We start from the raw sequence: 17,703 nt of genomic DNA on the forward strand, positions 1-17,703 counted from the left end.
CTCCCTCTTCCATTGGAGCTCTTGTGGTGGCCGGATACTACTTGGAGAAGAAGAAGAAGAAGGAGAGAAAGCTAGCATCTCTTGGAGCTTGGTTAGTATTTTGGTTTTCCTCCTTGGTGAAGTTTTTCCTTTGTGGCCGAACCTTGCTTGGAGGAGAAGAAGGTGGTTGGTGTTTTCTCATCTTGGTAGATCGTTGCCCACACAACGTCCGAGGTTAGAAGAGGAATACGGTAGAAGATCAAGAGGTCTTTCTAGAAGGTATAACTAGTAGTTTTTCCTTTTCCGCATCATGCTAGTTATTTATGGAAATAATACCAAATACAAGAGGCTTACGTTCTAGTATTTCGAATATGTTTTTCGATGTTGTGTTCTTTTGTTTCTTTCTTTTCCTTGTGATTTGATTGTTCTCTTTGGTTAACCTAAAGTTATTTTAGGAAATTAAATATTAGCTTTCTATTAAAGGTTTTGTCTAGTCGGTGGTGGTTGCTCCCATATCCAAGAAGGCCATGTGCCTCGCCACGTCAGTACTGGGAACCTTTTATGGAAATTAATATTTAATGGAATTAATAACTTAAGGAGACTTGGGTCGAACGTGTTAAGTTCTGCAGGAGGTCCAAGTCAAAACCTAAAAGAACAAATAGATTAAGTTTTGGATCAAACGTGTTAAGTTTCGCAGGCGATCCGAAATTTAATTTAAAAGAACACATGGTAGCTAGGAAAAGGTTCAGATCTTTGTACAAAATTTTTGTACAATGGAACCTATAGGTTTTCCGAGTAGCAACCAACAATGGGTTCCCTCCCAGACGATCGATCATCGAGAGCTTCTCCCTTCAAGTTAGTAGGGCACTACACGATAACTAAGTCAGAGAATCGTAATTACTTGTCAGAGGATAACTACGACGTGCCAGGGTATATTCTAATGGTTTGTGACTCGCTACTAAAAGAACCTTCCTTTAACCTATGACAGGATGCCACGTGTCACTTACCTTCATACAAGGTCTGACACCCGACATTCTCTGACATATGTCAGAAACCAAAAGTACGCATTGTCATATAAAAAGGGGTGCCCTCTCCTTTACGCAGGTACGCTCACTCACTTTTTCGCATCTGTCTTCTAGTTTCTGTATTTTTATTGTTCTTTTGGGGAAAAAGTATCTGACTTGAGTGTCGGAGGGCTTACTCCGGGACTTTTTCCCTGGTTCTTGGTCCCTAACGGGGAGGGGGTTAGTCTGCGTGTGCGCAGGAAACTATTGCTTCATCATCCTCATCATCACCCCCCGTCAGCAGCTTATGGAACCTACTCGTGCATCATTGTACTCGTAGGAATTCTCCATCGCCCTCTATCAACGCCAGCGATAATGCAGCCGGCCTCCATCTGACTCAGATTCCGGACGGGATCAATTTGGTGGCGTCTGTGAGAACACATCTACCCGTTCCGGAGCGTGAAGATGGACAAGACTGGCAAAATCAATGTGACCATGACTGTGATGGATCGAAAGCGCTAGAGGGGGGGGGTGAATAGTGTTCGTAACTATTTTAGCGATTAAAACTAAGAGTAGAAACGCAGCGGAAAGTAAATGCAAACACAAAAGACGTAAGTGTTTTACTTCGTTCGGAGCCTATCTCGACTCCTACTCGAAGGCCCGCGATCCTTGACCGCTTTTGGTGGACAACAACTATAAATTCAGGATTATTACAAACTAGAAGCAATTACAGTTAAGTACAAATAAGAAAGTTATACCAACGAACACGACAATAGGAGAGCTTTGGAGTTTCAGTTCGTTATAGCAGCAGAGCGTTGTTGAAGCGTACGAAGCACACAAGAGCACAGAACTTCTGTTCAGAAAAATGATTGGTTTGAGCTACACCTCGAGGCCTCTTTTTATAGCTCTGCAAGGTCTGATCCAGATCCCCAAGTCTTGGGATCAGGTTTGACCCGAAGCGGATCGGTCGACCGATCCTCATGTTCGGTCGACCGATCCTCATGTTCGGTCGACCGATCAGATGATCTCCACCGCATCTAATCCGTCGATTCGTCGCTCCGCTTCGATCTGGTCAAACTCTATCCCTGGGTTCGGCCGACCGATCCCAGGGTTCAGTCGACCGATCAGTCTCCTCTGACCCGCACACCTCGGCTTGATCCAGTCGATACCTATCCCAGGTTCGGTCGACCGATCCCGAGGTCCGGTCGACCGATCCCTGGTCGAGCCGGGTCCAACTTCTGGAGATCTGATCTGGTAGCTTGGAGGTTCGATTGACCGATCCCAAGGTTCGGTCGACCGATCCTGGTCAGTTCTAACCCTGCACAAAAGTATTAGTTTCCTACAAGACAGAGTTAGAACACAAAGGATAATATATGGAAATAAATTTGACAGTCACCGGACTGTCCGGGTCTGACTTCGGGTTTCCGACCGGAAACCCTAGGTCGACCCTCAGGAGATTTTACCTTTTGCCAGTGTGATCCTCCGGATCGACTGGACTTTTGCTCGGTGTTCGATGCCTCCGGACTTTCTGCTGGACGCCCGCTTCCCGACCCGTCCAGTCTTCCACCTGGTTAGCGACATCAGGATTTTCCACCTAGGGTTACCACCCCCTAGGATTTTTGCCTGAAGCACTCGACCCACCAAGACTTTCCGCATAGGGTTACCACTCCCTATGACCTAGGGTTTTTACCTTGCCTAACCTATAGTTAGGACTTACCTGAAACACTCAATCAAACACGTCAGTTCACAACACACCTTAACTTTGAATCCTTTGCCATTATCAAAACTCAGGTTCGATCGTCGGATACTTTCCGCACCAACAATCTCCCCCTTTTTGATTATGACAACCCAAATTCAAAGTTAAGTAAAATAACTATATTAACAAATTTTAAGTGAGCAAGCTTAAGTATATATAAAAACATAAAAACATAACTTAAGCTAACACTTGAACTTTGTGAAGCTCCCCCTTAATACAGGGCTTCCTTTTACTTTTGAATTTCCTACTCTCCCCCTTAATAAAAGCAATTTCCTACTCTCCCCCTTAATGAAAGCAATTTTTAATTGAATTTTTTACTTTTGAATTTCCTACTCTCCCCCTTTGTCATATATCAAAAATAAGCTAGTTGAAAGCAGGTTCTAAGTTTTTAGAAAGAGAACAGATTTATTCTTTGAAATCACAGATGCCTGTGTAACACTTAGCTTATCATAGAACAGATTTATTCTTTTTACTTAGCAAAAATTTTGAAAGTCATAAGTTAAATTTTGCAAGTAAAGAAATATGTGTTTAATACCTTTAGCTAAGTATAGAATGAATCTAATAGGTAACGAGGCACAAGTTCATAAAGATAGCTAAGTTTGAAGGTTGCTATCTGTGCCACTTAGCTAAGCCTTTTGCAAACTTTAAATTTTGAAAATGTAGTTTCAGTTTGAAAAGGTATTTAAAAGATAATTTTAAAAAAATAGGAGTAAGAAATCTTAGGATGAAGAGGGAGTAACTAAAAATTTAATTTAGGTTATTTATTCAAGTGGTCCTTAAGTCCAAGCATGAGTTAAGTTAAATAGTTGTTAACTTATTTAAGTTGTTTTGATCAGGTATCAGAGCCCTAAAGTATAAGCATGCTTAAGCTTAGCATTTCCTTCACCAACTGTCTAACCATTAGCTACTTGCTGATTGCCTAGAGGGCAACAACTTTCACTTGGTTAGTCAAGTAAAGTCATTTAGTCCAGTTAGATTTGACTAAGGCTGGAAGACTTGACTTGATTACTGTTAATACAGTATTTAACGCCCAGACTCATATTGATGCACAGAAATAAGCATTCTTGAGTCAAAAATATTTTAAAAACTTAAATTTCAAAATTGTTTTAAAAACTTAAATTTTAAAATTATTTTAAAAAACTTAAATTTCAAAATTATTTTAAAAACTTAAATTTCAAAATTGTTTTAAAAACTTAAATTTCAAAATTATTTTAAAAACTTAAATTTCAAAATTGTTTTAAAAACTTAAATTTCAAAATTGCTTTAAACTTAAATTTCAAAATTGCTTTAAAACTTAAATTTCAAAATTATTTTAAAAACTTAAATTTTAAAATTATTTTAAAAACTTAAATTTCAAAATTGTTTTAAAAACTTAAATTTCAAAATTGCTTTAAACTTAAATTTCAAAATTGCTTTAAAACTTAAATTTCAAAATTATTTTAAAAAATTAAATTTTAAAATTGTTTTAAAAACTTAAATTTCAAAATTATTTTCAAACTTAAATTTTAAAATTATTTTAAAACTTAAATTTCAAAATTATTTTAAAAACTTAAATTTCAAAATTATTTTAAAAACTTAAATTTCAAAACTGTTTTAAAACTTAAATTTCAAAACTATTTTAAACTTAAATTTTAAAATTGTTTTAAAACTTAAATTTCAAAATTATTTTAAAAACTTAAATTTCAAAATTGTTTTAAAAACTTAAATTTCAAAATTGCTTTAAACTTAAATTTCAAAATTGTTTTAAAAACTTAAATTTCAAAATTATTTTAAAAACTTAAATTTCAAAATTATTTTAAAAACTTAAATTTCAAAATTGTTTTAAAAACTTAAATTTCAAAACTGTTTTAAACTTAAATTTAAAAATTGTTTTAAAAACTTAAATTTCAAAATTGTTTTAAAAACTTAAATTTTAAAATTGTTTTAAAAACTTAAATTTCAAAATTATTTTAAAAACTTAAATTTCAAAACTGTTTTAAACTTAAATTTCAAAATTATTTTAAAACTTAAATTTCAAAATTGTTTTAAAAGTTAAAATTCAAAATTATTTTAAAAACTTAAATTTCAAAATTATTTTAAAAACTTAAATTTCAAAATTGTTTTAAAACTTAAAATTCAAAATTGTTTTAAACCTAAATTTCAAAATTGTTTTAAACTTAAATTTTAAAATTATGTTGAAACGTTAAACCATAAGGTTAACTGCTTAGATTGGGTAAGATAGAAAATCTAAGGAGTCTACTTCAATTACGCTATCTTTAAATCCATTAAAAAGCAACCAATTCAACTACTTCATGTGTAGGAATTGGATCAATGGATGTTGGATAGTGGATGCTCCAGACATATGACTGGAGATAAGTTGAAGTTTACCAAACTCAAGTATAAGAATCTAGGATCAGTTGCATTCGGCAACGACGGTAAACTTAAAGTAATCGGAAAAGGTAATATTGAACTTAGTTCCGATTTCATTATTCGAAATGTTTTATTGGTTGAAAATTTTAACTTTAATTTACTAAGTATAAGTCAATTGTGTGACAGCGGATATCTAGTCAATTTTGATAAATCTGGATGTCTAGTTAAAAATATTGAAACCCCGGAAATTAAACTTAAAGGACTTAGAAAGAATAACATCTACACAATTGACTTATCAATATCCTCAATAAAGTGTCTCTTGACACAACAAGAGGAAACCCAACTGAAGGCTGGATCACACTCACACTAGACTCATTTCAAAAATGAGTCAAAATGGTCTAGTTAGAGGTTTGCCCAAATTAAAATTTATTGAAAACTCAATCTGTGATGCGTGTCAAAAAGGAAAACAAACCAAGTCAACCCACAAGTCAACCAACCTAGAAAGAAATAACACCATACTTGAGCTCCTTCACCTTGATCTATTTGATTCACATGGAGCTAAATCACTAAGCAAGAACCAATATTGCTTAGTAATAATTGATGACTACTCTAGGTACACATGGGTAAAATTCCTAAAAATAAAAGATGAAACCTATGAAATATTTAGTAATTTTTGCAAATTAACGGAAAATGAAAAAGATACTAAAATCAAAAGAATAAGAAGTGATCACCGGGGGGGGGGGGGATTTGAAAATCAAAGGTTTACCCAGTTTTGTAAAATAAATGGATATCAACATGAATTTTCATTTCCTAGAATCCCCCAACAAAATGGTCTAGTGGAACGTAAAAATAGAACACTGCAAGAAGCCGCTAGGACTATGCTAAACGAATATAACTTAAACCATCAATTTTGGGCTGAAGCAATAAATACTGCAAATTACATTCAAAATAGAATTTTAATTAACAAACTTCACAATAAAACACCTTATGAACTTTACTACCATAAAATTCCTAATCTAAACTATCTAAAAGTATTTGGGTGTAAAGTTCACATTTTAAATACTAAAGATTACTTAGGAAAATTTATACCCAAGTCTAACCAAGGAATATTCTTAGGATACTCCTCTACCAGTAGGGCCTTTAGAGTATATAATCAAAATACTTTGAAAGTTGAAGAAACAACTAATGTAATATTTGATGAAGAAAATAACCTATCCAATATAAATGGAAATAATGACATCACCCCAAGAGCTATAGATGATGATGAAATCCAACCTAACCCTAATGAGTCAGAAGAACCAGTACTTGAACCACAGCCAAGACCAACTAGAGTAAGCACTTCTCACCCACTTGACCAAATTTTGGGTGACCCAAACCAAGGAGTCAGAACTAGGTCATCCTATAGAAACCTTAGTCAGATTGCCCTTATTTATAAAATTGAACCTAAGACTATAGAAGAAGCCCTTCCTGACCCAGACTGGATCATTGCAATGCAGGAAGAATTAGCACAATTTGAGAGAAACCAAGTCTGGGACCTAGTACCTAAACCCATAGATAAATCAATAATAGACACCAAATGAGTTTTTAGGAACAAGTTGGATGATCACGGTGATATAATAAGAAACAAAGCTAGGCTAGTAGCCAAAGGGTTTAGTTAGGTCGAAGGCTTAGACTATGATGAAACCTATGCTCCGGTAGCTAGACTTGAATCCATTAGGATGTTATTAGCCTATGCAGCAAATAAAGGGTTTAAGTTATTCCAAATGGACGTTAAGTCAGCCTTTTTAAATGGGTTTATCAAAGAAGAGGTCTACGTAAGCCAACCTCCAGGATTTGAAGACTTAGACTACCCAAACCATGTATTCAAATTAAAAAAGGCATTATATGGACTAAAACAAGCCCCTAGGGTTTGGTATGAAAGATTATCTAATTACTTAATTTCCAAAGGCTTCAACCAAGGACAAATAGATCCGACCTTATTTGTAAATACTATAGAAAAAGACATTTTTATAGCTCAAATCTATGTTGATGACATAATTTTTGGTTCAACTAACTCTAAGTTTTTAAAAGAGTTTGTTAAATTAATGGAAAATGAATTCGAAATGAGTATGGTTGGTGAACTTAACTTCTTCTTAGGCTTACAAATTAAACAAACCAAAGATGGAATCTACATTTATCAAACTAAATATGCTAAGGAGTTAATTAAAAAATTCTGCATGGAAAATTCAAAAATTATAAATACACCAATGACAACCAACATTAATATTGACTCTGACCCTGAAGGAAAATCAGTAGACCCAAAGTACTATAGGAGTGCCATAGGAAGCTTACTTTACCTAATTGCAAGTCGGCCCGACATATTGTTTGCAGTAGGTATGTGCGCAAGATACCAATCCTGTGCAAAAGAGTCACACCTATCATATGTTAAAAGAATACTTAGGTATATTAAAGGAACTCTAAATGTAGGACTTTGGTATCCAAGAACTTGCACCTTTGACCTTTATGGCTATTCTGATTCAGACTATGTCGGGTGCAAGTTAGACAGAAAAAGTACAAGTGGTAGCTGCCAGATTCTAGATCAGTGCCTAGTAAGTTGGTCAAGCAGAAAGCAACATTGTGTTGCTCTATCCACTACAGAAGCTGAATACATAGCTCTAGGAGAATGTGCATCTCAACTGTTATGGATGATGCATACATTAAAAGACTATCAACTAGAATATTAAAATACACAAATCTTTATTGATAATATCAGCTCAATTAATCTCACAAAAAATCCTATTCACCACTCCAGGACTAAACACATAGAGGTAAAACACCACTTTGTAAGGGATCATGTAGCTAAAGGTGAAATTGCACTCAACCACGTTGAGTCCAAATCAAACCTAGATGACATCTTTACAAAACCCTTACCTGAACTTGAGTTCAGTGCACTTAGAAGGCAAATAGGAATGTGTTGGGTAGAGTAGGTGTCTCATTTTGTTATCTTGTTTTTCAAATTTTAGGAAAAATAAATTTCAAAATTTCCAATTTCCTAGATTTTTCAAAATTTTGGAATTAGCCTAAGCTTTTCCCCTAGAAATCATGTTCCCCTAGAATTAAGCCAGAGCATCTCACGAACACCTAGGTTTACCTTGATTGTGTTTGAAAGACATAGAACGGCGTGAGATGCATATGGTACAGCCTGAACTCAAAAATGCTTATATCTGTGCATCAATATGAGTCTGGGCGTTAAACACGCAATAAACATCAATCAAGTCAAGTCTTCCAGCTCTAGTCAAATCTAACTGGACCAAATTGACTTGACTTGACTAACCATGTGAAAGTTGTTGCCCTATAGGCAGTCAGCAAGTAGCTAAAGGTTAGACAGTTGGTAAAGGACACTCAGCTTTCTGATTAAGCATGTTTTGATCTTTAGGGCTCTGATACCTCTTAAAAATCAATCTATTAAACTTGACTCATGCTTGGACTTAAGGCCAACTAAAATTGAATAAATAACCTAAACCAAATTTAAAAATTGTTCAAACTTAAGCTAAGCTTACTGTTTTCAAAATTCTATACATACAAAGAGCTAAGCTAAATTTTTAAACCCTGATGAATGTAGATAACTTTGAAATCTAACCTTATAATTCCTGTACAGTTTTTCAAAACTTAACTCAGTACCTTCAAAGATTACAAAGCAACTTTTCTCCTAAAGAAGAATTATATTTTAAAATCTATCAAACAGTTACACTTCCTAACAGTTTTATAATGTTAAATTTCCAAGAGCTAACATCATCTTTTCACTTAGCTAAAAATTAAAAATAACTGTTAAGTGGTCTCAAAATCTAGTTACTCAATTATTTTTGATATATGGCAAAGGGGGAGAGTAGCAAAATGGCAAATTCAAAATGTAAAATTCAATGTAAAATTCAAATTTAAAAGAGGAGCTACAATTAAGGGGGAGCTACAATTAAGGGGGAGCATATAGTTGGCGCTAAAACTTTAAATTCGTAAGGTTTACTTTAGCAAATTTGCTTTGTTAAATGTGTTCATCTATTCTTAGCAAATTTGTCTGTGTTAAAAGTATTCATCTATTCATCTGTTTACTTAACTTTGAATCTGAGTTGCCATAATCAAAAAGGGGGAGATTGTTGATGCGGGAAGCATCCGACGATCGAACTCGTGTTTTGATAATGGAAAATGATTCAAAGTTAAGGTGTTGTGTTATCTAACATGTTGAATGAGTGTTTCAGGAAAGTCCTAACTGCGGTTAGGCAAAGGAAAAACCCTAGGGGGTGGTAACCCTATGCGGAAAGTCTTGGCAGGTCGATGACTTTAGGCAAAAGTCCTAGGGGGTGGTAACCCCAGGTGGAAAGTCCTGGTGTCGCGAACCAGGTGAAAGACTGGACTAGCCGGGAAGCGGATGTCCAGCAGAAAGTCTGGAAGTATCGAGTGCTGAGCAAAAGTCCAGTCGATTTGGAGGATCGACTGGCACAAGGTAAATCTCCTGAGTGGAGTAGGTGAGGACGCGTTCCCCGTAGAGGGAACAGTAGGCGTCGGGTCGACCTAGGGTTTCCGGTTGGAAATCCGAAGTCAGACCCGGACAGTCCGGAGACTGTCTTAAACATTCTTTATTATCCATACTGTTATTTTGTGCTAACTTTGTGTTGCAGGATGTTGTTTGGGACTAACATGTCTTGCAAGTACAAAATAACGAAGATTTACCTCGGATGAACAGTGTCCGAGGCGCCTCCATGGAGCTTGGAGGCGCCTCGGGTGCAAAAGCTGACCTGGCTGCGAAGCTTCATTGGAGGCGCCTTGGTGAGGGTATAAGGCGCCTTGGAAGGCGCCTTGAGTAGGCCATAAGGCGCCTTAAAGGGATAAAGTTCGACCAGATCAGATTTGATCCACGCGGAAGACTCGGCAGCATGGAGGCGCCTTAAACAGCCTTCAAGGCGCCGTGAACACCCTTTATAAAGGGGTTTCGACCAGCACTTCAAAACATCAAATTCCAGGCTTTCCTTCTTCAACGTGCTGCTAACAAAGTCATTCCGAAGTGCTGCTGCGACATTCCGACGACCCGGAGCTCTAATTTTCTTCTTTCTTAAGTTGTCGGTACAAAGTTATTTCAATACTTTAATTGTAATTTGTAATTTCTATCGAGCTTATAGTTGTTGCCCACCGGAAGCGATCAAGGATTGCTGGCCTTCGAGTAGGAGTCGCCTTAGGCTCCGAACGAAGTAAATTCTCTGTGTCCTTCTGTTTGTGTTTCTTTGTTTTAATTCCGCTGCTTTAACTCTTACGTTTCCTTTACAATTTCGATAATCGAACAAAATAGCCACGAGTGCTATTCACCCCCCCTCTAGCGCGGTCTCGATCCAACACCTTCTTCTCCTTCTTCTTCTTCTTCTTCTTTCGCAAGATTGTTAGATCGACGAGCTCTATAGGAAGAACAATGACAATTCGGCTGCATTCAGGTTTTTTGTAATTACAGTATTTACTTTCTTACGCCATGTTCTCGATGAAACAAAGATCCATGCTTATATGTTCCTGGTTTTACTATTCGAATTCTTATTTTATTTGTTTAGAATTCATGCAGCTTAGGTTTTTACGAGAACTATCACGAGTTCCTAGAGCTAACGGCGGCCCAAGATGGTGAGGCTCCCGAAAGACATGTAGACGACAAAAATCGACGGGTGCTCGTAGAGCCACGACAAGCAAGTTGCGTCCTCCGGCCGGAAGTAACCCATGGCCTGGCTCGGCCGGAGGCTGGTGGCCAGTGGCCCGATGGGGAGAATCTTTGGGGCGTAAGAGAAGGTCGGCTCTTCGAGCTCTTTGAAGGAGTTGCAGATGATGAAATCCACGACGTCAAGGACTCTGATGTTGTTGAGGAAGTAGTTGAAGATTGTTTCTCTGCTCCTTTCATCTCCGATTAGGTTCCATATCAAGTGGGCAGCGTCGATGAATGGCATTCCGGGACCGAGCTAGAACATCTTAGGTTCTGGGATGGGTGTACCTATGAAGATTGCTGTTAGTAATTTTGCAAGATCAAAAACTGTCAGGATGTGTTTTTGTATGTTCTTGATCGATCACCATGTGCATCAAGGACGCCTCTTGAAATCAACTCTGTTATGCTCATGATCGTGGCCAGCATCAGGGTAGTCACCGGCCAGAACACGACAGATCTGAGACCCTTCTTCCGACCAAGCTCGATAGCACATTCCATGCCCTCGTCCACCAACATGCAAGTCATCGGATCCCCTGTCTCGTTGCTCTTCTCAATTAGTTCCTCCAAGCAATGAGGTAGTGTTCTGGAGTGCTTCCGTTTGCCTCACCAAATCGTTCCGATCATCCTCCTCCCCTAATCCATCAGGAACCGAGACTAGAGCGAGCTGAGGCATGGTGTTCTCTGCCGACAACGCGATGATGACACGCTTGTGGTTGAATTTAGTGTTGACGAAGGTGACCTTGAAGTCATGATCCACCAAGTAGTGGAAGAGCTCCATGAGGGGAATGACATGGCCTTGAGAGGGAAAGGCAAGGCAAGAACATGTGGCAAGCCCATGCTTGTTAAATGTCTCCTCGTCGTTGTGCAAATTCCACACTCGGGATGGACTAGTGGCTAGCTAGTACATGGGATGTTACTTTAATGAGGTCTGGGGGGTAAATTCCCACTAGTAGTCGGGTTTCTACCCTCCCCTATGTACTAGTCATTATCCAGGCTAGTAACCCCCGTGATTTACCTCCTCCGTATTGGTCTAGGGACAAGTTGACAGAGACGCTAGGGATGAGCGAATCATCTATTGTCACAATACTTATACCCTAGTTTCGCTGATAAAGGAACACAAACAAAAAAAAAAAGTTTGCTGTAGAAAAGAAAAAGAAAAGATAGAAAGTGTTTGGTTTGTAAATTTTTTTTATTTTCTACTTCTTATTTTCTATTTTTATTTTTGTTTTTTTAATATAATTTTAAGAAAACAGAACATGCTTTTTGGTATGAGGGGGAGGAGTGGTTGGACCCTAGCGGTCGCGGTCACAATCGCAAATGCTGCGACGCCATAGGATTAGGGACCGCGTGCGGCAAAAGAGGAGGAGTGATGACATGTGTACAACAGGAGGCGAAGGAGGAGTAGCGTTCCGTGAACACCGGGGGCGAAGGAGGAGCGACGACATGGCGAAAGGGAAGGAGCTGCGGCACATGATCAAGGGTGAAGGAGATGCGACAACGAGGAGCTGCAACGGGGCAAAAGGGGATGCAGTGCACGGAGGGAAAATATCCGCATTTTACGTGATTGCCGATTGATTTTTTTTGTTTTCATGGAAAATAACTTTAATTCTTTAGTTTTTTTTAAAAAAATATTATTTCTTTTTTTTTTTGAAATTGATATAAAAATATAAATTAAATACTATTTTCTAGAAAATTACATTTTCTCATAAAATTATTTATTTTTAATTTATGCATGTTCGGTATTAAATGGTTACAAATATAGGAAAAAAAAAGCTCTCCAAATTAAGTTAAGAGAAATATTAGTTGAGCCTCTTGTTTTTCAAACAAAAATTAAATGGAAGTTCCTCATGGTTTTATTTTCAAATTACCTTTTAACTTATCCATATTTTAGAAGCTATCAGCGAATTATTATAAGATATATATTGAAGCTGCCTAGTAATTGTTATAATATATTTAGGATAAATTAAGAATTTAAAATATATATAGTATAAAAGATTAAAAGTTATTTCAACATATAGAAGATATTCAATAGTTATTACAATATATAGAAATTACTCAATAATTATTATATAACGTGTAAGATGAATATAATTTAAAATTTATAATGTATAGAAATTACTCGGTAGCTATTATAACATATAAAAACCACTCGACGTCTACTATAATATATAAAAGTTACCGAATAAATGGTACAACGTATTTAGTATAAATAGATCGGAAGCTTCTAGTTGACGGGTGGCTTATATTGAAGGTTAATGTGAGGGAATTTATGAAAGAAAAATCTGTTAATATTTTTCGTAATAAAATTCTGTTAAGATTTTATATAACAGAATTTTGTTGTAATTTTTCATAAAAAAATTCTGTTACGATTTTACCGTCTCTGGGTTTGGCATTATTTATAGGGATCATTGTAAACCTATTGTACAATAACAATCATAAAAATAATGTAATGTGATTCTCTTATGTAGAGAGAATTCTAATAAAACTTTGGCTTTTTTGTGGAGTAGGTGCGTCGCCGAACCACGGTAACTCTTCTTTTCCTTCCTTGTGTTTGCTCTCCTTTCATGCGTCTTTATTTTGTTGCTCCGCACGATCTCTTTTCCCTCTTCCTCTTCTTCCGTGTTAGAGGTTGAAAGTTGTTGCCCCATTCTTTGTGCAACAATTGGTATCAGAGCTACAAATTTTGACGGATTTCTTCAATATGTTAGGAACGACTTCTGTGAAGTTTGATATAGTGAAGTTTTACGAAACCGGAAACTTTAGATTATGGCAGAGAAGAGTCAAGGACTTATTGGTGCAACAAGGCATGGTGAAGGCGCTAGGAGAAAGGAAACCGGAAAGCATGGAGAGATCAGATTGGGAAGAACTTTAGGCGAAGGCAGTAGTAATAATCAGGCTTTGTCTTATAAATGATGTGATGCACCATGTCATGGACTAGGAGTCATCGGTGGCAGTTTGATAAAAGTTGGAAAGGCGGTACATGTCAAAGTCATTAACAAAAAAATTATATCTCAAGCAGAAATTATTCGGACACAGGAAATTGCTCAAGGGTTGTCTTATAACGCCAGAGATCAAAGCTTCCTCAAAGAACAAGTAAAAACTCCGAGAGACACGTTTAAGATGGTACGGACATGTACTTAAACGACCAATAAATGCTCCAGTTAGGCAATGTGAAATTATAATTGATCCTGTCGGGAAGCTGAGAAGACGGACCTACCGGTGTGACGTGTCTGGAAGGTTGACCGCATCCCCATGACCCGGTGGTGAGCTGTCCTCCATGTCGACCGAGTCATCCGAAGTCCTCCAGTCAATAGTACCTGTATCCAACGGCCAGATCGCCCCGGCCTCTGGTACCTCGGTGCTCGAGGCAAATCCCAAAGATATATAAGCAGTCGAATATTGATAACAAAATAGTGAAATAAATGCAAGAAAGGTACGGTAACGTACCCTGGCCCCGGGGGCGCCCTCGGATGGATGGATGAGCTAGTCGCGGTGCTGATCGAGTCATCGCGGCCGTGAAGGGTAGATGAGTATGAGCCAGCTGAGGAGCTGACTCAGGCAACTCGGAGCCGGACATGATGTGGATCCGCAAGACGGTGCGCGGTCCATCTACAATGGCTCATAGGCCGGAATACAATATCGGCACGAAGGCCGGAATACCACCGTGGCTCTCAGGCCGGAATATAAGAGCGGTATGAAGGTTGCACCACTGCAGCGGCTCGCAGGCTGGAATATAGCGGATATACACAAAGAGGGGGCCCGATCTGTGATACCAACGTGATCTACACCTAACGGCAGCTATATTCGCACTGGAAGAGGTGGCGGCGACTAGATTTGGTGGAGAAAGAAAGGGGAGGAGGGCCCGTGGCGGCCAAAGGCGGCAGCGACCTCCACATCTGCACTGAAGACAGCAGGACTGGGCGACATCTAGCTGACGTAGTACTGGCGTGGCCGGCACTAAGGGAGGAGGGCCGGCGAGGGGTGCTGCCGGTGGAGGGTGCCGCCGGTGTAGGGTGCTGGACGAGGAGGGCGGTCGTCCACGGTGTTTGATGACAGGGAGGTGGCGCGAGGTCGTCGGCGTGTATGAGATAGGCGCTCAGGCCGTCAGAGAGAGTGAGGATGCAGCCGACGACGAGGCTGGTGGCGTCCGTCGCAGGGGAGAAGATGGCGACGCTTGAGAGCAGCAGCGTGCCTTCGGGCGAGAAAGAGAGGGCAACGGCTGGCCAATGATGAAGGAGGTGACGCTGGGGACAACGCGAGGCCCGTCGGCGCTGGGTGGCCCGCAGTGGTGATGAAGGCGAGAGCCTGAGGGAGGGGCAGCATGCACGAGAAGAGGGGGTTGTGGTGGCCGGAAGGAGAGGAGAAGATGCTAAGGTCGGCGGCCGACGAGAAGCTCGAGAGGGAGAAGGAAGACGTCTCTTCCTTTTGGTTCCTGTTGACGGCCTCCGGTCCGAACCCCCCCCCCCCCCTAACGCTACGAACAGTGCTCTTTATGAGCACAAAACAAAACCCTCAACCAATGAAATGACAAAGCTGCCCTCCCTTCCTTCTCTAATTGCTCCTATGCCACAGACTACATCCACATCACACAAGCCTCCCCTTCAAATCTAGTCGAAGGAGGTGCAAGTCTAACTGACTAGACCAAGTCCCAAAACAGAATCGCTGTCGAACACGAAATCAGATCACTGTGCTCATCTTATCACGTCGAACAAGTAGCTGTGGTGATGCCGAGCAAGTGACTAACTAGTAGCGAGCAAGCGACGAGAAATAGTGCGGTCCGGTCAACGGAGATAGTGTTGATCGAGTAGAAAGGCAGGAGATCTGATCGAGCGCGCGATCGAGGAGATGCCGATTAGGTAACTGAAAAAATATGAACCGAGTAATCGAGAGCTTATCACGCGGGAGATGGTAGCGATGCTGAGTGAACTATGAGAGATGATGCCAAGCGTGCGACCTAGTTCAAGCATGCGGTCGAACGGACGATCGTAAGGATGTCGATCGAGTGAGTAGATGGCGAGCGGACAATGCCAAATGAGTGACGGAGAAAATGACAATCAGTCGATCATAAAATACTGGCCGGGCGAACGAGCGGACGACCGAGAAAGTGATGACTAGACGATCGTAAAATGCTGGCCCGACCATCTAGAGAATGTCGAGCGTTCGACCAAGTATCTCAAGTGTGTGGCCGAACAGATGACTGAGCGATACCGACCGGATGACTATGAGAGTGCTGATTGAGTAGCACCGAGAAGGGTCAATAAGCGAACGCAAAATGTTGGCACGACGATCAAGTAGCGATGAGTGGGCGATACCGAACGGGCGCATCGCACGTGAACTGCCTTAGAGTGCAACCCATGCGTTGAAGGCGCATGGAAGCAAAAGTCGTGAGCCGAACAGGCGCAAAGCCCAGAGATATCCTGGTCCACAACCAGTGGGGATACTCCTGTCCGTGACCATCAGTAATAGCTCGACCCTGGACGGGGGAGATAAGAGGCTTCGGTATGCTCCGTGACCCGTGAAAACTGCTCGACCTCGAACGGGGGAGATAGATGCTCGCGACGACTGCTCGACCCCGAACGGGGGAGATAGATAATCGTGACAAGCTGGTTCATGACCAGTGAAGGCCGCTCAACCCCGAACGGAGGAGATATGATATCTGATAAGCTGGTCCGAGACTAGTAATAATCGCTCAACCCCGAACGGGGGAGATAAAATATCTGATACACTCGACCCCAAACGGGGGAGATAGATGCTCGTGACAACTGCTCGACCCCGAATGGGGGAGATACATAATCGTGACAAGATGGTCGGTGACCGGTGAAGGCCGCTCAACCCCGAACGGGGGAGATATGATATCTGATAAGCCGGTCCGAGACAAGTAATAATAGCTCAACCCCGAACGGGGGAGATAAAATATCTGATACGCTCGACCCCGAACGGGGGAGATAGATGCTCGCGACGACTGCTCGACCCCGAACGGGGGAGATAGATAATCGTGACAAGTTGGTCCGTGACCAGTGAAGGCCGCTCAGCCCCGAACGGGTGAGATATGATATCTGATAAGCCGGTCCGAGACCAGGAATGATCGCTCAACCCCGAAGGGAGGAGATAAAGTATCTGATAAGCTCAATCCCGAACGGGGGAGAAACAATATCCGATAGGCTGGTATGTGAAGACTGGGGTTTAACGTTGCCGATCGACGGTCTTCAAGCCGGGGTTTTTATAGTCGTCGGTTCGACTCTAGAGTTTAATGTCGCCGCTCGACGATCTTCAAACCGGGGTTTTTATAGTCGTCGGTTCGATTCTAGAGTTTAACGTCGCCACTCGACGGTCTTCAAGCCAGGGTTTTTATAGTCGCCGGTTCGACTCTAGAGTTTAACGTCGCCGCTTGACGGTCTTCAAGTCGGGGTTTTTATAATCGCCGGTTCGACTCTAGAGTTTAACGTCGCCGCTCGACGGTTTTCAAGCCGGAGTTTTTATAATCGCCGGTTCGACTCTAGAGTTTAACGTTGCCGCTCGACGGTCTTCAAGCCGGAGTTTTTATAGTCGCCGGTTCGACTCTAGAGTTTAACGTCGCCGCTCGACGGTCTTTAAGCCGGGTTTTTTATAGTCGCCGGTTCGACTCTAGAGTTTAACGTCACCGCTCGACGGTCTTCAAGCCGGGGTTTTTATAGTCGCCGGTTCGACTCTAGAGTTTAACGTCGCCGCTCGACGGTCTTCAACAATGAGTCCGCTGCTCAGATAATATACGTCCGGCCGATCGGCACGGGGTCTTCAACATCGAGCCGGTGGCTCGGATAATATACGCCCGGCCGATCGGCTCGAGGTCTTCGACATCAAGCCGGTGGCTCGGATAATATACGCTCGGCCGATCGGCACGGGGTCTTAGACATCGAGCCGATGGCTCG

The 17,703-nt window shown here is 40.6% G+C and overlaps 1 protein-coding gene across 1 annotated transcript; it reads right to left on the bottom strand.

Moving 5' to 3' along the window:
• Positions 1-11,051: 11,051 nt before the first annotated feature.
• LOC122050868 (UDP-glycosyltransferase 83A1-like) lies at positions 11,052-11,573 on the bottom strand. Its single transcript, XM_042611736.1, has 3 exons — positions 11,403-11,573; positions 11,161-11,356; positions 11,052-11,095 (listed from the first exon to the last, which is right to left on the bottom strand). The coding sequence occupies exons 1-3, from the start codon at positions 11,571-11,573 to the stop codon at positions 11,052-11,054; spliced, it is 411 nt and encodes a 136-aa protein (XP_042467670.1).
• Positions 11,574-17,703: the final 6,130 nt, after the last annotated feature.

Source organism: Zingiber officinale, chromosome 3A (assembly GCF_018446385.1).
Source record: "Zingiber officinale cultivar Zhangliang chromosome 3A, Zo_v1.1, whole genome shotgun sequence".
NCBI lineage: Eukaryota > Viridiplantae > Streptophyta > Magnoliopsida > Zingiberales > Zingiberaceae > Zingiber > Zingiber officinale.